The 24,559-nt window shown below is 40.7% G+C and overlaps 2 protein-coding genes and 1 non-coding gene across 7 annotated transcripts in view; 1 reads left to right on the top strand and 2 right to left on the bottom strand.

The window, feature by feature from the left end:
• HACD3 (3-hydroxyacyl-CoA dehydratase 3) overlaps positions 1-16,952 on the top strand; it is a 41,433-nt gene extending 24,481 nt beyond the window's left edge. Inside the window, exons 4-11 of the mRNA XM_012454503.3 lie at positions 779-943; positions 2,410-2,461; positions 6,880-6,990; positions 8,025-8,152; positions 11,604-11,716; positions 13,375-13,481; positions 14,065-14,196; positions 14,924-16,952. Of these exons, the coding sequence (XP_012309926.1) occupies positions 779-943; positions 2,410-2,461; positions 6,880-6,990; positions 8,025-8,152; positions 11,604-11,716; positions 13,375-13,481; positions 14,065-14,196; positions 14,924-15,000 (885 nt within the window). The 3' untranslated portion in view covers positions 15,001-16,952. The remainder of the gene's footprint in view (positions 1-778; positions 944-2,409; positions 2,462-6,879; positions 6,991-8,024; positions 8,153-11,603; positions 11,717-13,374; positions 13,482-14,064; positions 14,197-14,923) is intronic.
• INTS14 (integrator complex subunit 14) overlaps positions 10,629-24,559 on the bottom strand; it is a 44,842-nt gene continuing 30,911 nt past the window's right edge. For all 5 annotated transcript variants that reach the window (XM_012454498.3, XM_012454501.2, XM_012454499.2 and 2 more), the window contains 3 exons: positions 23,885-24,003; positions 21,077-21,142; positions 10,629-18,245 (listed from right to left, as the gene is read on the bottom strand). In XM_012454498.3, coding sequence (XP_012309921.1) covers positions 17,994-18,245; positions 21,077-21,142; positions 23,885-24,003 — 437 coding nt within the window. In that variant the 3' untranslated portion in view covers positions 10,629-17,993. The remainder of the gene's footprint in view (positions 18,246-21,076; positions 21,143-23,884; positions 24,004-24,559) is intronic.
• On the bottom strand, positions 12,777-12,877 carry LOC135268728 (small nucleolar RNA U13). Its single transcript, XR_010337089.1, has one exon. It is a non-coding gene; the product is annotated as a small nucleolar RNA U13 (small nucleolar RNA).

Consider the following 24,559-nt stretch of genomic DNA (forward strand, 5'->3'; position numbering starts at 1 on the left):
GAGGGTCATTGGACATAGTGCCTTGCATGATGTGGCTGTGGCAGGAGGTTCATGCTAGTTCTCTCCAGGCTAACCAGGAACTATCTGCCTTTCTTATCCTGATATCCTCCTGTGTCATTCACTGGGGGGAATCAGAAAAGAACATTATGTTCTTAAGAGTTCTCAATGCCAGCCCTTGGTCTAGCTCAGCGGTCCCCAACCTTTTTGGTACCAGAGACTGGTTTTGTGGAAGGCACTTTTTCCACAGATGGTGGAGTGGGGATGGTTTCAGGGTGATTCAAATGTATTACATGTATTGCGCACTTTATTTCTGTTATTATTACATTGTAATATATAATGAAATAATTATACAACTCACCATAATGTAGAATCAGTGGGAGCCCTGAGCTTGTTTTCCTGCAACTAGACAGTCCTATCTGAGGGTAATGGGAGACAGTGACAGATCATCAGGCATTAGATTCTCATGAGGAGTGCACAACCTAGATTCCTAGCATGCACAGTTCACAATAGAGTTTGTGCTCCTCTATGAATCCAATGCCAACGCTGATCTGACAGGAGGCAGGGTCCAGGTGGTAATGCAAATGATAGGGAGCAAGTGTAAATACAGATGAAGTTTTACTCGCTTGCCCACCGCTCACCTCCTGCTGTGTGGCCTGGTTCCTAACAGGCCATGGACTAGAAGCTGCATATCCTGCAGCTTCTCTGTATAGTGCCCCTGGCATGGTGCTGCTTTAGGGACTGGAAGAGGGCATTCTCACATTCTCACTTTCTCTCCTAGCCTATTTACAAACTGACCCAGAGGCAGGTAAACATTACGGTACAGAAGAAAGTGAGTCAGTGGTGGGAGAGACTCACCAAGCAGGAGAAACGACCACTGTTTTTGGCCCCTGACTTTGATCGTTGGCTGGATGAATCTGATGCAGAAATGGAGCTCAGAGCTAAGGTTAGTAAGGATGCTAGGATCTAGCCATTGAAGACAAATCGTGGGGAACCCATGTTATTCAGGCTACTTCAGAAACCTCTCAGGGTCTGAAAGAATAGTGACAAAGTTACAAATTCATTTAAAGACCTGGTGACATGATTTTCAAGAAGTATTGGCTGTGTATTTTATAGACTGTCCCTCAGTTGAAATCTGACGTTTTTCTTACAACTAGACTAAGGTGATAGATACTGAGGAGAAGACCGCAGAGGTAAAGTGCCATTCTTATCACATTGTATCAAGAGTACATGCTATCAACATGACACATCACTGTTGATATTCACCACAGGTCAGCTGGCTTGAGGTGATATTTGTCAGGTTTTTCCACTGTAAGGTTATTTTCCTCTTGTCATTCCTTGGAAGGAAGTCACTATGTGTAGCCTACATTTAAGGAATGGGAAGTTGTACTTTCTCTCCTTTAGATGGAGTATCTATATAATTTATTTGGAATTCTGCATAGGAGAATAATTCTGCATGTCTGTTGTCTCCCATTTACTTATTTATTCAATCATTTATTTATATCATGTGGGTACATGGATATTTACTTTATACTTTGAGTCATAATCTAATATTATTTATTTTGTTGCTCAAATCTTCCAGCTTTGGCCACTAACTGGCCTTTGGCTATGTCCTCATCCTGCCCATCTTTTGGCTTTTGTGTCTTTTTGAGAAATGGGACTGTTTTGTTTTTTGTTTTGTTTTAGCACTTCCTTACTTTCTGGCATTATAAGCTGCTCCAGGCTTATCTTGTATGTATGTTCCCTGCTCCAGCCGTAGAACAGCTATTTCTTCAGGGAACTCTGTTCTTCTTATTGTAGAATGGTATTGGAAACCAAGATCTGGGTGAAAGGCATGCTCATTGTTACCAGGTTGCCATTGCTTTTAGGTTCTCTTCACTAACAGAACAAGGAAATACATGTTTGCATATATTTCCCATGCATACACATACACCCATAAATATTTCCTTATGGATCCATCTGTATCTCTATTAAGCTAAACATGAGTTCATACTGATGTTGGAGACATGATCTTAGCTTCTGGAAAACTTATACTAAAAATCTAGAAAAATAAAATAGCAGTCTACTTCCTGCCTTAAACTTCTGTTTTATTTCTCCAACTGTGACAGATCTTCTGGATGTCCTTTCCAGCTTTAAGATTCTAAGGTCACTTGTCAGTTTGGAAGCCAGCTGATTGGGTTAATTTTGTGAACAACGGACAGGCATCCTGCGATGCTAATGCTGCTTAGTAAGGAGGACTTAGGCGTTTGGTCCTATGACCTAGGATATTTTTCCCAGTGATGCACTGACCCCACTCCTCCAACTGGAGGAGGTGGCTTTGAGGGAGTCAGATTACTCAACCAGCATATGGACTTTGGCAAGCATCTGGGGATTCTAACTTGTGTTCTTGGAAAACTTTTGTCCAAATTCTAGGAAGAAGAGCGCCTGAATAAACTCAGACTGGAAAGCGAAGGCTCTCCTGAAAGTAAGTTGCCTCTGCTGCAATAGTAGTTACCAGTTAGCTTGTGCTAGTTTTGGAAGTATGGATAATTGTGATATGTAAGGAGAGCTAATGATTTCATCCTGGTGAGCTGTGTGGGCGAGTTTATGAGAAACCCTTTAGGTCGAGTGCTTAAGGTCTGCACACCCAGATCAGAAGCCTTACCTTTAATGTTTCCTTTCTGTTTTGGGTGTTATATCCTGAGTACACCAAGGCTAGTATAGCAGAATGAAAGAACTCCTGGACTGGCCTCATGGCAGATGGCAACCGAATCCTGCAGAGACCTGTGGAAATGATTGCATGGGTCCAAGGCTACACTCCTTCAGCCTGGTGTTTTTCTCCCAGCTGAGATCTCAAAGGCTGTATGATACATGAGTGTGATTGTCATCCTCAAAGATGGAGAGTATTCTGTGTAGTCCTGCTATTCATTAACCTTTAACAAATCAATTTCTATTTCCATCTAACCACTTTTAGCAGGAAGCTCTGTAAGTGTATTATCTTCTGGGTGATACAGTTATGTTAAATTCAGCAGCTATCTGTTAAAGTCATGTTGCATGGCAAGCATTGTGCTGGGCCCTTGATGAAAAGCCAGAGGGATCTATGTAGCACCTATACTCAGCAGGGCTTACATTCTCGTAGGAAGACTGCAGGTCTATGTAAAACTACCTCTGAAAAGCAGAATGAAATAAGTGTTCCTTATTTGTTCTAATTTGAACTTTTTCATATTTTAATGGCACTCATGTAGCATGCCACAAATAAGGGAGGGGAAAGTTTTGGAGCAGTTTTCAAACTGTGTTCCATGGTACCCCAGGGGGTTCTCAGAGATGCTTTGGAGTAGATCACACAAACAGGTCTACCTCAGTCAGAGCAGCAGCATTCTCTTGTGTTTTATGTGTTGGTGTCCTGAATAAGGTTTTTTTTGAGAAGGGATTTAAAAAGATTTTAATAGCCACTACTTTAGGGGAATATTCTTTTAGAAAAGCTGAGGAGGGGAGAGGATCAGTGGAGGCAAAAAATAACAACATAAAAAAGCCACTTTGAGATTTAAATTAATTTTTTGGTGTTTTAAAGGGATAAACTTAATAGATAAAAATTCTAATATATGGATTTTTTTGGTTTGTTAGGTAAAGCTTTAATTGTTTTATCAAAATTCATAAAGTTTTCTGATCAAGGAAGTTCTTTATGGTGGGAAAGTATAATAATTTTTTTAGTTTTGAAGAAGAAAGTTTTAATTAGCTAAATGTTGCTAGAAACCTGACATTTTTTGGAGTCTTAGGATAAGGCTACCTTTTTTTTTTTGAGATGGGGTCTTGCTATGCTGTCCAGGCTGATGTTGAGCTCCTGGACTCAAGTGATCGTTCTACCTCAGCCTCCCAAGTAGCTGGGATTACAGGCATGTGCCACTGTGCCTGGCTTAGGCTACTTTTGACTGACGACATTATTAAGTTTGATTATTTGAGGACCAACCAAATGTCTCTGCAGAATATCTGTAGCCTAGGAATAAATATGTAGCAGCAAAATCTGAACAGCATAGATCTTCTCTTGAGAACTGTCTTTACCCTACTCCTTTGATTCAACCATGACTCTGTCAGAACTCCTTGTTTCTTCCTTTACTCTGTAATTGGCTATATCTGCATGAATCTTAGGCTGCAGACAAAATTAATGTCCCTTTTTTTTCTGCATGTTGGTTTGAAATTGTCCTCCTTTGGTTATGTCCTCAGTCTGCCCATCTTTCAAAGCCTAGATCAGGCCAAGTATAGTGGCTCATGCCTGTAATCCCAGTACTTTGGGAGAATGAGGTGGGAGGATCTTTTAGGCCTGGAGTTCAAGATCGGCCTGAGCAACATAGCGAGACTGTGTTTCTACAAAATATAAAATAATATAAAATTAGCAGGGTGTGGTGGTACAGACCTAAAGACCTAACTACTTGGGAGGCTGAGGTGAGAGGATGGGTTGACCCAGGAGGTCAGGGCTGTAGAGAGCTGTGGTCCCACCGCTGCATTCTAACCTGGGCAACAGAATGACACCCTATCTTAGAAAAATAAAAAATAAAAAAGCCCAGATTAGATAACCAGCTTTATCCATGTAGACTAGCTTGATGCCCACTTCTCCAGCCTAATGTCATTTTTTCCCCTTGAAAGTTTCACAAGACATTACTGGTCACTCCCTACCTGGTATTACAGATTTGAGATTGTAAACTCTGAGGGCAGCCTTGAACTACCTTCACATCCCAGTAGTTCTCCTCACAGTACCTTGCACATTGTAGGTATTCATTTAATGCTTGGTTGAATGAATATATAACCAAATATCAGAATTGTTTTTTTCATTTACGTATATTATCTCTTTGAGCTAGTTTGACCTCAGTGATCTTAAAGAAATTCCAGAAAAGGCTGGGCACGGTGGCTCACGCCTGTAATACCAGCACTTTGGGAGGCCAAGGTGGATGGATCACCTGAGATCAGGAGTTCAAGACCAGCCTGGCCACCATGGTGAAACCCCACCTCTACTAAAAATACAAAATTAGCCAGGCATGGTGGCGCATACTATAATACCAGCTACTTGGGAGGCTGAGGCAGAAGAAGCACTTGAACCTGGGAGGCGGAGTTTGCAGTGAGCTGAGACTGTGCCATTGCACTCCAGCCTGGGCAACAAGAGGGAAATTCCATCTCAAAAAAAAAAAAATTCCAGAAAAGAAGAAACTGTGGATTATATCAAGATGAATGGAGGGCCAGGTCTGGTGGCTCATACCTGCAACCCCAGCACTTTGGGAGACCGAGGTGGGTGGATCACCTGAGGTCAGGAGTTCAAGACCAGCCTGGCCAACATGATGAAACTCCATCTCTGCTAAAATATAGAAATTAGCTGGGTATGGTGGCAGGTGCCTGTAATCCCAAGTACTCGGGAGGCTGAGGCAGGAGAATTGCGTGAACCTGGGAGGTGGAGGTTGCAGTAAGCCCAGATCGTGCTACTGCACTCCAGCCTGGGTGACAGAGTGAGACTTTGTCTCAAAAAAAAAAAAAAAAAGTGACGGGAGTAGGAGCTGAGGAAATCTTTATTTCCTTTTTGTAATGCCTCTTCAGATGGCCACTCATTTTTTTTGCCAGGTGTTATGGAAAAAATACAACACTCATCTGCTTTTTTCTATTTTCTCACTCAAAAACAATCAACACAGAAGACTTCTGTGATCCAGTGTGTGGGTTTTTTCCCCTACACACCAAGCAAGCAGTCAGTTCTGCAGCAGACACCAGCTGGGTGCCCTCTGATTCAATTCTGACACTATCTATGCAGAGATAGCGTCAGATTCCCACAGATGGAGGGCTCAGTTCCCAAGATATCCCCCTGCCCCCAACTTTAGATGCCTGTCCTGAGTCTGGGCCTCTAGAACTTCTGACCAATAGGCTATAAATCACAGTTCCCATAACCAGCTCCTGGGGTTTGATTGATTTGCTAATGTGGCTCCACAGAACTCAGGGAAAGGATTTGCTGGTTTATTTTAAAGGATATTATGAAGGATACAGATGAAGAGATGAGGATGAAGGATGGAGGAAGTGGTGTGGAGCTTCTGTGCCCTCCCCAGGTGTGCCACCCTACAGGAACCTTCATGTGTTCAGCTCTCTGGAACTGACTAAACCCTGTCCCCTTGGGCCTTTTATGGAGACTCCATCGGATAGGCATGATTGAAGCATGTTGAACTGTGTTGAAATGTGATTGGACAAAAAGGGTCTGATCTAAACCCAGCAAGGCCTGTCTGTTAAAAGATTCTTCTCAGCCTCTCTGTGCAGCATTCCCTCCTCCAGAGTATGAGGCAGGACCCTCTCTGGAATGAGGGTCTTAGGACCTACAATCAGATTAGAGTCCTGCCTTGGGCAGCTGAAAGGAAGGCAGGGGAAGGTCATAGAGGCATTCTGTGACTTTCTGTTTTGTTATACTGTTGGGACAATTTAGGCCTCAGAAAACAGAATTGTCCAAACAGTATAACAAAAGACTGTAACAAGGTCTAAATTGTCCCAACAGTATAACAAAAGACTTTAACAAGGGCTGTGGGAGTTATGAGCCAGAAGCCATGGGTGAAAACATACATGTATATACACACACACATACATATTATAATATCACACCAGAGGTAGTATTTCTTTCATGGGTTTGTTATGTCTGTATACCTATCCTTCAAGGCTGGGGAAAAGAAGGACTGCTGAAAATACACGCTGGAGAGCAATGTTCCTCATATGTTTCTTTATGGGAGTGGGAGCCCAGGCTGGTGAGGACCTGGACCGGGTATTTGTGTGGGAGCTTAGGAGCACTCAGGAAGGCAAAGGGTTGAAGTCATCCAGATATACCTCATATACCTCTCTCCTGCTGGGACTATTGCTTTTAATAGCTTACTGCTTTGCTTTGCTTTACAGCTCTTGCAAACTTAAGGAAAGGATACCTGTTTATGTATAATCTTGTGCAATTCTTGGGATTCTCCTGGATCTTTGTCAACCTGACTGTACGATTCTGTATCTTGGGAAAAGGCAAGTAAGAAATTTTCGGATTAATTTTCCCTTTCTCAGTTGTTTGGCCCAGTACTCACCAAAGGGAGCACTCTCTGCCTTTGATGGTAATAATAACCCCTGCTTTTGTGCAGCACCCCCTGCTTTTTGTTGTGCTTTCATACCTCTTATTTCCCATGGCCTTGTGAAATAAGTTGACTGGTATTCTTTCCATTTAACAGGTAAGAAAACAGGCCTAGAGATGGTCAAAAAATGGTTCACATCCATAGCTAGCCAGAGCCACATCTTGGGATAGAATCCTTTCATTTGTTCACTACCTGATAGTTCAGTAACCACTAAATAAATTGATATGATACTTCCAGTGCCAAAGTTATGCAAGGCCAAAGAATTCTCACCCTTTTGGAGGCTAAATAGGTTCTAAAATGAACTATTCTAAAACAGAATTAAAAGAATATCATAAAGATATTAGTTCTTCTTAAATTAATTTATGTGTTTAACAGGATTCTGGCTCTGACCAGTGGCATTCCATTGGTAAATGCCAATGGGAAATTTTTGATAGTTTGATCTAAAATATTGTGAAATTTTATTTGATAAATAAATAGGTAATAAAACTTAGGAGAAGAAAGAGTAATGGGAGAGGATTTTTCTATCTGATAAAGTATGGATCAGGTGTAGTAGCTCAGGCCTGTAATGCTAGTACTTTAAGAGGCCAAGGTGGGAGGATCTCTTGAGCCCAGGAGGTTGAGGCCTTAGTGAGCCATGGTCATGACACTGCACTCCAGACTGGGTGATGGAGCAAGACCTTGACTCTTAAAAAAAATGAGAAAGGCATGTAAGGTTTACGTGTGAACGCTGTGGTAACCGGTAGAATTTACTATTCCTGACCCCAGTGGCCTGCACCCTTCTTGCTTAGTTAAGTAAGAAACTCGAATCTGACTGGATGTTTGTTACGCCTTTCCTACAGTTATTTTCATGAAAGGAGTGATCTAGTTTGAGAAATAATTCTGTTGGAATTTACCATCTGATTCACCCTTAATGTGTATTTGTGCCCATAGAGTCCTTTTATGACACATTCCATACTGTGGCTGACATGATGTATTTCTGCCAGATGCTGGCAGTTGTGGAAACTATCAATGCAGCAATTGGAGTTACTTCGTCACCACTACTGCCTTCTCTGATCCAGGTATTGAATAGTTGAGCTGAAGGGTGGGTAATGGAAGGTCCCATTATTTGTCTAGTAGGTATGTGTATTAGTCTGTTTTCATGCTGCTCATAAAGACATACCCAAGACTGGGCAATTTACAAAAGAAAGAGGTTTAATTGGATTTACAGTTCCACATGGCTGGGGAAGGTCTCACAGTTATGGCGCAGGGCGAAAGGCACTTCTTATATGGTGGTGGCAAGAGAGAATGGGGTAGAAGCAAAGGCAGAAACCCCTGACTTATTCACTATCATGAGAATAGCACAGGAAGGACTGGCCTCCATGATTCAGTTACTTCCCCCTGGGTCCCTCCCATATATGTGGGAATTCTGGGAGATACAATTCAAGTTGAGATTTGCATGGGGACATAGCCAAACCATATCTGTATGTTACATTTTGCTAAGCACTCTCAATTAGTAAAAACACCTATTTGTACAGGAATAGCATTATTTTACCTGAACAAGAAAGAACATTTAGAACCCCAGGGATATTTACCAAAGTAGACTTTTACTGTTTCAAGTGTATTTCATTTTTTATAATATCCTCATGAAATCACAAAGTTATAAAGAACTTTAAGACTAGGGAAATTTGATTCTTAGGCAGGAGCAGAAAAACCTACCTTCAGTCTCCTTAGTTAGAAATGTACTTGGTCTCCTCCCACCTTTTGTAGATGAAGGCAGTACTTCTTAAAAACTTCTATGAATGAAAAGTACAGTAACTCAACTTTAAAATTTACAGCCAGGCATGGTGGCTCATGCCTGTAATCCCTACACTTTGGGAAGCTGAGGCAGGAGGATTGCTTGAGGCCAGCAGTTTGAGACCAGCCTGGACAGCATAGTGAGACCCTTAAAAAAATAAAAATCAAAGCCAGACATGGTGGTGTGCACCTGTATTCCCACTACTTGGGAGGCTGAGATAGAAGGATTCCTTGAGTATAGGAGTTCGATGTTGCAGTGAGCTGTGATTGTGCCACTGCCCTCCACCCTAGGCAATAGGGCAAGACCCCTGTTTCTAAAAATAAATAAATAAAAAAAAATTTAATGGATAGTTTGTGTAGTAGATTAGATACAGATAAAGAGAAAATTAGTGAACTCTTTGAGATACAGGAAGGAATCGAGAGCACAAAAAGTAAGTATACAGACATAATTTTCTTGAATTATAAGACTCGATACTATAATATTGTTAGTTTTCATATTTAACTGCACATTAAATACAATTCTAATCATAGTCTAAAAAATTTTGGACTATGTGAGAAAATTCTGAAGTTTTTTTAAAAAACAGAGGACCAGCCAGGATAGGAGCATCACTTTCAATAGCTAAAATGTGCAAGCAACCCAAGTGTCCCTCTATAGATGAATGGACATGCAGTGGGATATTATGTAGCCTTAAAAATGAAGGAAATTCTGATGTGTGCTACGACATGGATGAACCTTAAGGAAACTATGCTAAGTGAAATAAGCCAGTCACAGAAAGTTAAATACTGGATGATTCTGCTTACATGAGGTACTTAAAATAGTCAAAATCAGAGACAGAAAGTAGAATGGTGTTTGACAGGGGCTGGCTAAACGGGGAGTTATTATTTAATGGGTCATAGTTTCTATTTTACAAGATGAAAAGAGTTATGGAGATGGATGGTGATTATGGTTGTGCAACATTATGAATGAATTTGATACCACTCAACAGTTAAAAATGATTAAGATGGTAAATTTTATGTTATGTGTATTTTTTTTTCTTTTTTGGAGACAGAGTTTCGCTCTGTCACTCAGGCTGTAGTGCAGTGGTGCAGTCTCAGTTCACTGCAACCTCTACCTCCTGCATTCAAGTGATTCTCCTGCCTCAGCCTCCTGAATAGCTAGGACTACAGGCACCTGCCACCATGTCTAGCTAATTTTTGTATTTTTGGTAGAAATGGAGTTTTGCCACGTTGGCCAGGCTGGTCTTGAATGCCTGACCTCACGCGATCCGCTCACCTTGGCCACCCAAAATGCTGGGATTACAGGCGTGAGCCACTGTGCCCGGCTGTTATGTGTATTTTACCACAATTTTTTTTTTTTTTTTTTGAGACGGAGTTTCGCTCGTTACCCAGGCTAGAGTGCAATGGCGCGATCTCAGCTCACCGCAACCTCCGCCTCCTGGGTTCAGGCAGTTCTCCTGCCTCAGCCTCCTGAGTAGCTGGGATTACAGGCACGTGCCACCATGCCCAGCTAATTTTTTGTGTTAGTAGAGACGGGGTTTCACCATGTTGACCAGGATGGTCTCGATCTCTTGACCTCGTGATCCACCCGCCTCGGCCTCCCAAAGTGCTGGGATTACAGGCTTGAGCCATCGCGCCCGGCCCACAATTTTTTAAATAGGGGAAAAAAAGGGGTCCAGGAATATTCTCTAAAGAAGAGCTCAAGTTGGGGACTTACCCTATGAGAAATCAAGACAGTATAAGGATTTAGTGGCTAATACCACATTATATGGTACAAAGATAGTCATATAGACCACCAGAATAGAATAAAACCCAGAAACAGACAACCCAGATATCTATGAAGAATAGAATGTCTATCATATATTGAAATGTCTTGCCACGGTGAAAGTGAGTGGACTATAGCCATGTGCATCAACATTTAATAAATGAGTCTCTTGGACCATAACCCTGAGTAAGAAGCAAGTCACAGAATAATACATAGAGAGTGATTTCCAAAAGTTTTAAAACAGGCAAAATGAAACAATCTACTGTTCAGGAATACATACATAAGCAGTAACCTATAAAGAAAAGCCATGGGCCGGGTACAGTGGCTCATGCCTATAATCCCAGCACTCTGGGAGGCTGAGGCGAGAGAATCACTTGAGCCCAAGAGTTTGAGACCAGCCTGGCCAACATAGTGAGACCTTTTCTCTATAAAACAATTAAATTAGCCAGTGTGGTAGCACACACGTGTGATCCCAGCACTTTGGGATTCAGTCTACTCAAGAGGCTGAAGTGGGAGGATTGCTTGAGCCCACAAGTTCAAGGCTGCAGTGAACCATGATTGTGCCACTGCATTATAGCCTGGGTGAGAGAGTGAGACCCTGTCTCAAAAAAAAAGAAAAGAAAAGAAAAGAAAAATATGCAGTGATTTTACCTAGAGGGGTCCCACACTAGTAGTGCTCTATTTCTTAACATGGGTTATGTAAACCCAAATGTTTATTTGGCAGTATTCTTTAGACTGTGTTTGAACATGTGTGCGTATTTTAAATAAACACAAAATACTGTACCTATCTAGTCACAAAGACTGGTTTGGTTTGGGCCCTTTACTTGTTCTAAAACTGGAGCAGGATTAAACTGGTCGAGCTCAGTCTTTTTTATTTGCCTTGCATTTAGTGGTGTTAGGTTTTACATAACACATTTATATACCTTTACATATATTTTATTAACTTTTTTCTCTCTTTTGGGTCTTTCTAATAGCTTCTTGGAAGAAATTTTATTTTGTTTATCGTCATTGGCACTATGGAAGAAATGCAAAATAAAGCTGTGGTTTTCTTTGTCTTTTATCTGTGGAGCATAGTTGAAATTTTCAGGTGGGTAGAAATGCCAGGGCAGTGCTTGAATGCATCTCCCTCTTTGCAGCAGCTCTGTTCTTGAGGGAATTGCTGTCTTAGCCAGAGTCTCATTTGGTTTGGGACTAAAATTACATATGTGGAGAATTCTGGTTGCACCTATGTGCTCTGCAAAGTTGAGGCACATTTTTTTTTTTTGAGACACAGTCTCGCTCTGTTGCCCAGGCTGGAGTGCAGTGGTGTGATCTCAGCTCACTGCAACCTCTGCCTCTTGGGTTCAAGCAATTCTCCCTGCCTCAGCCTCCCAAGTAGCTGGCATTACAGGTGTGCGCCACCATGCCCAGCTAATTTTTGTGTTTTTAGTAGATGTGGGGTTTCACCATGGTGGCCAGGCTGGTCTTGAACTCCTGACCTCGTGATCCACCCACCTTGGTCTCCCAAAGTACTGGGATTATAGGCGTGAGCCACCGCATCCAGCCAGCAGATTTTTTTAAAGCCATTGTTGGATCATAATACCAGATTGGATACTAGGGAGCAGAAGGGGAGAACCAGCGAAAGGGAAGACTCATCTTACCCTGACTTCAGGATCTTGCAGTCTTGGAAAGAGAGGACCATCCACATGGAAAAATTCTTGAAAGGGCTGAAGAAACATGAAGTTGAAGTAGCAATCCAGATTGGACGGAACTAGTTTGAGACTAACTTTCTACAAGGGGTGATAGAAATGACTCTTATAGTACAAGACTATTGAAGTTTGAAATGGCCTCTGACCTACTTTTCCCATTCTCAGTTGTTAGTAGAATAAGTATCTTTTAAGAAATGGATCCAGTTAAAGTAGATGTATTCTTCTTCACCAGACCACACATACTCCATATTTCTTCCCTTTCAGTCAGCTGGAGCAAGGATTTTGCAAACGAACTCCTAGCTCCAGGTTTGGTGGTATTTTGACAAAGTTGCTAGTTGAGAGGGGGAACAGGCCACAGCAGCCTTAAATTGTGTCTTAACCGTGGTCTGTGTCCCATGGTGCCCAGTGTACCCTCTAATAATACCCTTAATACAAAGGTAAAACAGATTATGTTTTTAAAATCAGACAAGTAATGTGCTGATGTAACAAGGTTTGAGGGAAGCACTTCTGACACATAAGCGTGAAAATCCAATTACCACGCTTAGGAGCTACAAAAGGATCAGATTATGGGTCTTTAATGTTAACGTTTACTGTTTGAGAAGAAACATTTATTTTCTTATGGGATGTCTTTTAAAATAGAGTATGTCTGATTCTAGATTAGAGATCTTTTGTATACTTTAATTTTGGTAACAACTCATTTATCCAGAAATAAAGTACCTAATATCCTTACCCACTAGGAATGTAGATCAGAAGTCAGAATAAAGCCAAAAAATATCTGAGTATCCAGTCCATACACTGAAGGTTCCTTTAAGACCTAAACTTAGTCTGCCATTACAGAGTTCACATCCTTTGAAAATTTAGGGTATAGCATGATGGGAGTTTATGGGTGGATAGCCAGCATTACAATTCTGTTCTGAAGAAACCATATGTGGCTGAGAAATATAATTCTTCTATTTAAATGACAGTCTAAGGTTGCATTCAGAACCTGAAGTGGGTTTTCACGTTAGAATCATTTCTTCTTTTCTTTTTTTTATTTTGAATCATTTATTTTCAATAGGTACCCCTTCTACATGCTAACGTGTGTTGACATGGATTGGAAGGTGGTCACATGGCTTCGTTACACTGTGTGGATTCCCGTATATCCACTGGGATGTTTGGCGGAAGGTACTCTCAGGGACTCTTAGCTTTCATAGCTTAGCTCCAGGGGGTGCCCAGAGGCTGAGAGACCAGTCCTTTCTTCCCCCCTCTGCCAGCCTTAGTCTGATAAATGGAAGTGTTGGACTTTTCAGGGATTTCTTTCTATGGGCTTCCTTCCATAATACTCCTGGTTTTCAGACTGTTCCAGAAAAGTAGCTCATTTTGTAACATTGGTAAGCCAGGTGGTCACGTCCTGCCTGCTTCCCATTTATATGATACTTTTAGTATTCCAAAGGGACTTCTTACTGACGACTTTATTTTATTCTGACAAACATCTCATAAGTCAGCTAGGGATTTTTCTCTCCATTTTATAGAATAGAAGAAGCCCACTGCCATGACTTCCTCATCTGTCTCTCTCTTGACAGTCTGAAGGCCGATCTCTTAGAAAACTAGGGGAGAAAAAGAAGAGGCATGAGCCTTTTGTACAAAGGGAGGAGGAAGCCTTTCTAGCAAATCCAGAAGTGAAACTTTAGAGTACTAGGGGCTGGAAGGTCCTGTCATTAGATGTGACTTTAATTTGCTTCTAACAAGTTCTTATTTCTGTTTTCAGCTGTCTCAGTGATTCAGTCCATTCCAATATTCAATGAGACGGGACGATTCAGTTTCACATTGCCATATCCAGTAAAAATCAAAGTTAGATTCTCCTTTTTTCTTCAGATTTATCTTATAATGATATTTTTAGGTAAGTATTGACTCTGTAACACAGACTTTTTCTTGTCACTTCTTAGAGAGTAGAACTAAATCATTCAGAAATTAAAAGTCCATATGAGAATTATTTTTTTACAGAAGAGTAGGATAGAATTAGAGAATGATTACTTTGCAAAAACAGACCCACTAGGGGAATATGCTATGGTAAGGAAATATTTCTTTTCTAAATCTCAAGCAGTTAAATTATGCTCTTTAAGTGCTCTTGGTGATTGGGAATATACCATAAGATATTTCTTGGCTGGGTGCAGTGGCTCATGCCTGTAATCCCAGCACTTTGGGAGGCCAAGGTGGGCGGATCACAAGGTCAGGAGTTCAAGACCAGCCTGGCCAACATGGTCCCCATCTCTACTAAAAATACAAAAAATTAGCTGGGTGTGGTGGTGGAGGATCACTTGAACCTGGGAGGCAGAGGTTGCAGTGAGCTGAGATCGTGCCCCTGCACTCCAGCCTGGCTGACAGAGTGAGGCTGTGTCTCAAAAAAAAATTAAATAAATAAAATAAATAAATAAACAAACGCACTGGGGAAAAGTTGGGTTGTATGTATTGCATTGTTAATTTCTTATAAGTTGTACTCCTTCCTGATCTGCTGCAATAACTTTTTGCTGTCGGATATGACAGCTAGATACTGTCCCTCCCACAAGAGCTTCTGGTTATAAATAGACAAAGACTCTAATTTCTAATCAGCCTCTTCTCTTTTTCAGGGTTATACATAAATTTTCGTCACCTTTATAAACAGCGCAGACGGCGGTATGGACAAAAAAAGAAAAAGGTCACCTAAAAAGAAAGATTTAGATGGCTTCTTGCCAGTTTGAGCCTAATCTGATTCTTACAGTTTTACCTTGTTGTACCAATGTAAAAGTTTTTTTAATGTTAAATGATGAAATCCTCAGTGAGGCTATCTTCCTTTTTCCCAGTAACATTCCTGAATTTATTGTTATCTTATTGTAGTACTTGCATGACATGGATTCCTGATATCTGATGAGGTTCATTCTTGTGTATTCAGTTAATGACAGCAAAAGGCTCAGCCCACCCCAACTCTAGCTCATGTTCAGTCTGTGTAATACATGCCAGATATTTTTTTCAAAAAGTGCTTTATCCCTACAGTGTATTCACAGTTCTTATTTGAGATTTGTTCTTTTTAGTTATTGCTTGTGAAAAAAAGCAAGACTGTGTCACTCTATAGAAGGCTGTTAAAATGACTCAGGCAGGGCTTAATTATTCGTACCTAAGGGGTTCCTTGTTTAGTGGGATGGCACTGACTTTTTGAAAATCAAGTAGACTGAGTCATTGATAAAACATTTCTAAGAATGGGGCTAGAGAACATGTTTTACATCTGACATCCTTTGGCCTAACAACGTCTATTACTATAGTATTCAGCAGTGTGGGCATTGAAGAGGCACAGAATGCTTTGAAAGAAACTAATCAGAATCTTGGAACATCATGATCGTGCCATTTTTAAGTAAATCAACTATTTTCAACACTGAAGAAAAATGAACTGTTATTTATAAAACAATGAGATTACAAGTTCCAAATTCAGCCAGGAATATGGCTCACACCTGTAATCCCAGCACTTTGGGACACCGAGGTGGGAGCATCAGTTGAAGCCAGGAACTCAAGACCAGCCTGGGCAACATAATGAGACCCCTATCTCTACAAAAAATAAAAAAATTAGCCGGCTGTGGTGGCACACACCTGTAGTCCCAGCTATTCCAGCTATTCAGGAGGCTGAGATGGGAAGATCCTGAGCCCAGGAGGTCAAGGCTGCAGTGAGCCGAGACTGTGCCACTGCACTGCAGCTGGGGTGACAGTGTAAGACCTTATCTCAACCAAACCAAACCACACACACACACACGAGGTCCAAATGGTAGCAGGGATGCAAAGGGAACACAAATATGTAGATCAAAGTGGCAGTAACACAGCTTACAGCCTTTGACAAACTAGAAACATTAAAGTAGGCCAAACACACCTCCAAACTGTCTTAAGCTGTTCACAGACATACAAAATGGCAGCCTTCCATGTCCTGCACTGGCTGAGTCCATTTACTTGTGTACCTGTTCAAGTGAGTGACAGGACTGTACATTTTTGAATAGACCTCAAAAACTTTTTATTCTGCTGCTTTTCAGTTGGCTTTTTAAACCCATCTGCAGTAGGACACTGAGAACAGCGAGAACTTTGGGGTGAACACCTGTTGATCCTTTAACAAGGATTTCTGGCAGGAAACTCACAAAAAGGAGAACTGAAAATTTAAGACATACGATTGGCCACTGTAAAAAACATCAGTTTCCCCTCATACATTCCAAGTAAACCAAGTAAAATAAGTGTTGGAGTAACACTTGCATAAAAGAATTTAAGGAGTGATAACTCTTTCTGTTCTGTCATTCTCAACATTCCTGGGGGAAAGGAGACTCAGTGAGTTAATACTATGTCACTGAGCCCAAGATGGAAACTTTAACTAAAACATCTGTTAACATAGGCTGGTTGATTTCTTAAAAATTTGTTGCATTGAAGGATATTCTGCATGTCTGTGACACCTGTCAATACTTGTTTGTTGATTTCTGATATTCTTGCAGCTATGTGTAATTGGGCAGATCAGCTTTGCAGTAGATTATGCTGCATCCTCGTGGCAAAATTCTGTATTCTTAGTGATTGTTACAAACCCCTTTATTGCTGTTTGAGAAAGTGAACAATTGTGTATTTCCATTAAAACATTTACAATCAAAATTCTAATAACTGTGCTTAATGTTAATTTAGTCTAATGGTTTTCTGTTAGTGATAAAGTCCTTTGTTCAGGCAAAATATTATGTAGCAATCAGCATGTTAAACCAAAAACAGTTGCTCTGGTTGAAACATGAGATTTACACGGAAGGTGGTGCAATTGAAAAACAGTGATGATGCAGATAAAGCTTCAGGTAGTTGCCCAAGGTCATAAAACTAGCTGATAAATTGGAACCATACCTAACTTTGGAATCGGTGATCTGTCAGTATTATCTAGCCAGAACCTTGCTTAGGCAATGAGGCCTAATCAATCAGTGTCAGAAATAAGGAAACTTCATTATTTAAGAATCTATGCCACTTAGGAAGTTGAAATTATATTTAAGTGATAGGACAGGCCAAAAGATAAAGGACCCTTAGTTTCATAGTGAAACCAATTTATAGAAAATCAAACATTTTCATTAAAAAAAAAAAAACCCTTGAAGAAACAGGACTCATTTTACACATTAATGGTTGCCCTTTAAAAGTTAGAATCTCAAGAGATACCAAAAGCATCTAAGAATCACCACCACATTTTGCCCAAGTTCTGAAGAAAGTTCTGAAAATGGTGGTGTGTTTGTACTCAGCAACCTCCAGACAGTCTGAGTTGCTCATTCCATGAACAGAAGCTTGAATATGCCCTTAACAGTTGAGATAGAAACTGCAGAGAACAGGCGAAGCTTTCAGGAAGACAGAGAGCCCTTGCCGGTCAGGTTTCCTGAGGAAGGCAGGGGTACTCTATGCTCATCAGCCATTCAAGCTTCTCAGGAAATGTGCCCATCATGAGAACAGCAGTTATCTTCCGAGCTTAACAACTGTGAGTCCCAGGAAGTTAACAGCCAACTACCTTCACATCCTTCTCATGCTAGTGGAGTCATTCAAAACAGCAAGTGGTGCTTCTGAGGCAGCCTCAGGAAGGTCTTTGGGTGGCTATTCCAGAGGTGAATATACTGGAAAGGTTTTTACTCTAAATAATTTTCAGTTGAAATGAAAAAAGAAGGAAAGCTTCAAAAGTCAGTTTCACATTCTTTCAGTGCTGCTCCCAGAGAAGTCTGTATGCAAAGGTGTGATGTTCTGGTCATAAGCGGCATACTCACAGGTGCCGGTACTGGCCAGCTTGAGCTGCTGGGCAGCGTGGGTCAGCTGGAATGCAGCATCGGGGTGGGCTGTTTCAGGCAGCAGTGTGCATTCCCTTTCCAGCATGTCAGCCACCCCTTTCAGCAGATCCAGGAAACCAAACGCTAGAGCGGCCTTTCGTAAACGGTTCAGCTCCTGAGACAAGACAGAAAATCATCAATGCTCCTGAAATGTGTTCTCAACACATACTTTCTAAGTGCACAGCTGAGAATAAGTTCTCCTTGACTGAACCTTAGGGAGCATTTTTTCTTTCTTTTTTTTTTTTGGGAGCAATTTTATATGAGAACATATTTATTTAGGGATGCCAGTAACAAGAATGTGATGGTGTAACTGGGAAGTGGTTCCTCTACAGGTGACCAGAAGATGGCTAAGGAAGACAGTGAGCTGACTGAACACACGTCATCATCACAGTTAATGAGCATTTATGCCACATGTGGTGGTCAGCACTTTGCATCCATCATTTCATTACTCCTAACTTTAAGGAGGAGTACTTTTCCCCAATTATTTAGGTATGGAAAAGACTTGCCTTCAATCTCAAAAGGCTCTTAACCCTCTGATATCACTGTGGCAGGGTCTCAGACTAAGACAATAAACAGGCTCAGAGGAGGCAGTGGAAAGACCACAAAAAGGAAGGTTGGTTAGTGACAGAAGCAGAGAAATATGAAGTGCCCCAAAAACCCCTTAGTGGAGTGATCTGGGCAAGTTGTGTAGCCTCTCTGGGTCTCAAAGGCCTCATTTATAAAATAAGAATGGGCCAGGCACAGTGGCTCACACCTGTAATCCCAGCACTTTTGGAGACCGAGTCGGGTGGATCACGAGGTCAAGAGATCAAGACCATCCTGGCCAACATGATGAAACCCCGTCTCTACTAAAAATAGAAAAATTAGCTGGGCATGGTGACACGTGCCTGTAATCCCAGCTACTTGGGAGGCTGAGGCAGGAGAATCGCTTGAACCCGGGAGGCAGAGGTTGCAGAGAGCCGAGATTGCGTCACTGCACTCTAGCCTGGCGACAGAGCAAGACTCCAAGTCAAAATATATATATATATATATAAAATCAAATCAAATCAGAATAACCCCTTCCTTGCCCACTGCAGGGGCTGAAGCAGTCAGTTTCCCTGGGCTCTTTGGAGCTCTAATATGTAGAATTAATATAAAACCAGGAAAGAGAAATGGGTTCTCTGACCATCTTTATACTATCATTTGTTAAAAAAGTGGAAAGTTCAGAAGAAGGCCAAACAAGTATGTCATGAGTAAATAGCTGATGACTGTAGAAAGCTCTGTAGGGAGGATGGACTGTGTGGATTATGGGCTTCAATTAGGGAGGGGCCTGGCTAGCTGAGAAGCTCTTCAGTTGGACTCTGATTAAAGCTATTTTATTTCACCAGCTTCCTACATAATTAGGTTTGAAGACAACAGTGACATAAAGGTAATGAGATAACACCCAGACAAAGTAGCACATGTATCTTCTCCGGTTAAGATGCTAGCCTGAGGATGGCTGTGTGTGCCATATTTCAGAATTAGAAAGCTAGGACACAAATGACATACTTTATGCTGCACTTAATTTAATTCCAGCCAAACACCAAAACAATAGGGGAGAGTCAAGGAGCAAACCTAAATGTTCCCCACTCTACCCTGTAACTTAATAGTCTCTTCACCAATGGTTCTGGATTAGCTACGCATGATTCTGGAGGGCCATCTCCTCTGCAATTCATAAATGTGTAATTTTAGATGTCATTCCTAGAAGCAGATTCTCTGGTGCAATAAGAATGTTCTAGACTGGCCAGGCAGGATGGCTCACGCTTGTAATCCCAGCACTTTGGGAGGCTGAGGTGGGCGGATCACCTGAGGTCAGGAGTTCGAGACCAGCCTAGACAACATAGCAAAACCCCATTTCTACTAAAAATACAAAAATTAGCTGTATGTGGTGGTATGTGCCTGTAGTACCAGCTACTTGGGAGGCTGAGGCAGGTGAATCACTTGAACCAGTGAGGTGGAGGTTGCAGTCATCTGAGATCACGCCACTACACTCTAGCCTGGGCAACAGAACGAGACTCCGTCTCAAAAAAAGAAAAAAAAAAAACACAATGTTCTGGGCAATTTCTCATCCGGGAAGCCATATACATTGGTTGCCTGGGTTGGCCTGGATACCCATATAGGAGTGATAAGGAGAGTTCAGGATTATGACCCACAGGTCCTCTCAGCTGCTTCCTTCAGCCATTCATTCACAGCAGCCCCAACAGAAAAACCGTCCTCCTATACAGAATGAGGCCATTTAAACCCTTACAATTCTTGGATTTTAGGGAAGGAATAGACCTATCACTTATACTGAGTTTATGTTTTTTTAATTTATTTATTTTTTTGAGACAGAGTCTTGCTCTGTTGCTGGGCGCCAGGCTGGAGTGCAGTGGTGCAATCTTGGCTCACTGCAATTTCCGCCTCCTGGGTTCAAGCAATTCTCCTGCCTTAGCCTCCTAAGTAGCTGGGACTATAGGCGTGTGCCACCATGCCTAGCTAATTATTTTATTTACTTATTTTTTTTGAGACAGAGTTTCGCTCTTGTCACCCAGGCTGGAGTGCAGTGGCACGATCTTGGCTCACTGCAACCTCCATCTCCTGGGTTCAAGCAATTCTCCTGCCTCAGTCTCCCGAGTAGCTGGGACTACAGGCTCGCGCCACCATGCCCAGCTAATTTTTGTATTTTTAAGTAGAGATGGGGTTTCACCATGTTGGCCAGGATGGTCTGGATCTCTTGACCTCATGATCCACCCGCCTCAGCCTCCCAAAGTGCTGGGATTACAGGTGTGAGCCACTGTGCCCGGCCATACTGGGTTTATTTGAAAAAACTGAGGCACAAGTCATACATCTCTAATCCCTGTCCATATTCACACTGCCATCCTACAGTTTTACTACTGTCAACCATATATTTTGGGCACATCCTCTTCCACCATATTCTGACGGTCTCACCTTATAGAATGTCTGTGTTTTTTCAGGTAGTTTCCTTGCATTTCTCAAAATCTTCTGTACATCTGTCTAATAAAGGTAAAAAAAATCCAACATTAGAATTCTGTGGTAAAAAAGGGCAAATAATATTTAAAAAAGGATCTAAATGTTTAAAGAAATGAAAATGAGAACAGAGCTACAATGTCAAGATGAGGATCCCTTTTGAGTTAACGTCAGGTCAACATTAGTAAAGTATTCCCTCCTTCAAAAGGCTTGACAATAAAAGAAATCCCCTCACAGAAATGAACTTGCCTCATAAAACTGTACCTAGTAAACCCATACGACTATTGCCAGGGGCTTTTTTGCAAAGACCATTCAATGGGGAAAAAAATAGTCTTTTCAACATCTGGTGCTGAGACAACTGGATATCCACATGCAAAACAACAAATCTGGACCCTTACATCATACCATATACAAAAAATTAACTCAAAAAGGATCAGAGACCTACAAATAAGAGCTAAAACTATGAAACTCAGAAGAAAACAGGAACCAGGTGCAGTGTTGTGCCCCTGTAATCCCAGCTACTCAGGAGGATTGCTTGAGGCCAGAAGTTTGAGACCAACCTGAGCAACATAGTGAGATGCATTTCTCAAATGCAGGGGCAGGGGAAAAGAAAAAGGAAACATAGGGGATAAATCTTCATGACTTTGGATTTGGCAATGATCTCTTAGTTAAGATAGCAAAAAGCACAAACAACAAAAGCAAAAAACAAAATGTGACTTCATCAAAACAAAAAACTCTGTTTATCAAAGGATACTATAAAGAGAATGAAAAGATAAGTCACAAAATGGGAGAAGATATTTGCAAATCCTGTATCTGCTAAGGGTCTTACTATCCAGAATATATAAAAAAACTCAACAACAAAAAGACAAACCCAATTAAAAAATGGATAAAGAACTTGAGTATATACTTCTCCAAATAATATACCAAATGGCCAATAAGCACGGGAAAAGATACACATTACTAGTTATTAAAGAAATGAAAAAACACAAAGACATACCACTTCACACCCACCATGATAGCTATATGATAATAGTAATAATAAATGGAAAACAAGTATTGGTAGGAACATGGAGAAACTAGAACACTTATACACTGTTGGCAGGAATGCAAAATGGTGCAGCTGCTGTGAAAGAGTGTGTCAATTCTTCAATAACTTAAACAGAATTGCTGTCTGATCCAGCAATCCCATTCCCATTACTAAATATATACATACCCAAGAGTATTCAAAACAAATATTCAGACAAAAACTTATACATGAATGTTCATAATAGCATTACGCACAATAGCCAAATGGTAACCTATGTCCATCAACTGGATAATTAAAATGTGACATATACATATAGACATGAAATATTAGCCATAAAAAGGAACGAAGTACTGATACATACTAAAATGTGAATTAACCTTGAAAACATTATGCTAAGTAAAAGAAGTCAAACACAAAAGGCTACAAATTGTATGATTCGGTTTACATGAAATATCTAGAATAGGTAAGTCCATAGAGACAGAAAGCAAATTAGTAGTTGCCAGGGCCTGGAAGAAGGGAGGAATGTGGAGTGACTTTTCTAATGGGTACAGGGTTTCCTTTTGGAGTGATTAAAATGTTCTGGAACTAGATAGGGGTGATGGTACATTGTGAATGTACTAAATGGCACTGAATTGTGTACCTTAAAATGGTTGAAGGTACATTTTATGTTATGTATATTTTACCAAAATAAGAAAAATAAACCCAGGAACAAAAAAAATTTTTCTATAGTAGTCAAGATTCAAACAAAACAATTTTTTATAATTTAAGAAAAAGCTATAACTGGTGGTGAAAGTGGTTCTAATATCCCTCTGACAAGGAAGTGCTGGGGTTAGGGACATCAGGAAAGTAGAAGACCCTAATTTTCCAACAAAGAGGCCCCTGACATGTTAGCCTTGGCAGGGTGTGGTTCAGTCTCTGTGGAAAGGGGGCTCAGAGATTGTGCAGTCAACAGAAGCTACTTTTGTTGTCCAAGTGGCCTGTCTCTTCTCATTTGGTTTAGGCTGAACTTACTGGAGGAAAGAATGTAAATAAAGGTGCTCAAAGGAGAAAAAAGTTTCAATAAATGATTTTTAAAAACAGGTATAAATGACTTTTTGTTGATGAAAGGAGAAATGTTCCTGAATACCTTGCCTGAAAGCATCATTCCTTGATAACAGTGTTATCATAGCTTCCTATGAAAGTGTTTTTGTGAAATGTAATGCTTTGGCTTGGGTTCTACCAATGGAAGAAATACCGATATGAAGACTTTCACATCTTTTCCAAAACTGTTGTTAAAGACAATGCCCATTATGTTATTCAATGTCTCACCATATGAAAAATTTCACACTAAAATTCAGTGCCAGGAAAACATATGTCTCTCTAGACAAACTGGCAAATTTCCTTTTTTCAGACAAGAACAACTATATAACCCAACATGTTTCTTTTTTGACTTTGGTAGTAGGAAGCTCAGGGCCAAAATGCTCACGTAAAATTATCATTTTGCCTTGGGTTCCTGGCACAATTGTCTTCCTTCTTCCTCTAGGATTCTTAATGCTCTAAATTTTGTAAAAAGTGATTTTGCTATATGCATGTTTTGCTGTAGGGTATCTCAAATCCCTTTTGGAAATAATGACAAACATTAGAAGTAAATGAATTACTAAGTATCAAAGGAAAGGAAAATCAAATAAAATGTCTGCCTGCCTGCCTGCCTACCCAAATGCCTCCTGTCCCTCAGTGGAAAGTAACGTAAATGGTAATGTTACCTGCAGGCCACTGGGTTTGATCCAGACAGTCACATTCTGGGCATAACTGCGTTTGTTTTTGGGCTGCAGGGGGAATGGGCTCTTATTGTCATCCTCGCCATAAGGGTTTTCTTTAGCATCTTAAAAAAAAAAACATTCTTGAAATGACATCTGGCAAAACACAATTAGTTACATTTCCAATTAGACTAGAAGATCTTTGAATCACTCAATCTTTTATATCCTATCACTTTGTTAATTAAGAATATCCATTAACTTCAGTCAGGTTGGAGAACCTGTTCTCAATAGAAAACCACTGATGTAGAAGGCCTATTTAAGTGAAAAACAGCTTAATGTTTTTAAAGAAACAAGCTTCACTTATCTGGTTTATAAATTAAAGTCAGAGGATAAAACAAATACATATTTAAAGTGCACACACACACACACACACACACACTGCAATTCTATATAGTCTAACCCAGTGCTCTCCAACAGAACTTTCTGTATGATGGAAATGTTCTATATCTGTGCTGTCTAATATGGTAGCTACTAACTACCGAGCATTTGACCTGTGGCTAACATAACTGAGAAACTGAATTTTAAATTTTATTTAATTTTAATTAAATTTAATGTAGCTAGTAGCTACTGGATTAGACAGTATAGGTCTAGGCATTAAAATAAGTAAAAAGGAAAACTATA

The sequence above is a fragment of the Aotus nancymaae genome, unplaced genomic scaffold (genome assembly GCF_030222135.1).
Source record: "Aotus nancymaae isolate 86718 unplaced genomic scaffold, 86718_ANA_hifiasm-v0.15.2.pri h1tg000041l, whole genome shotgun sequence".
NCBI classification, from domain to species: domain Eukaryota; kingdom Metazoa; phylum Chordata; class Mammalia; order Primates; family Aotidae; genus Aotus; species Aotus nancymaae.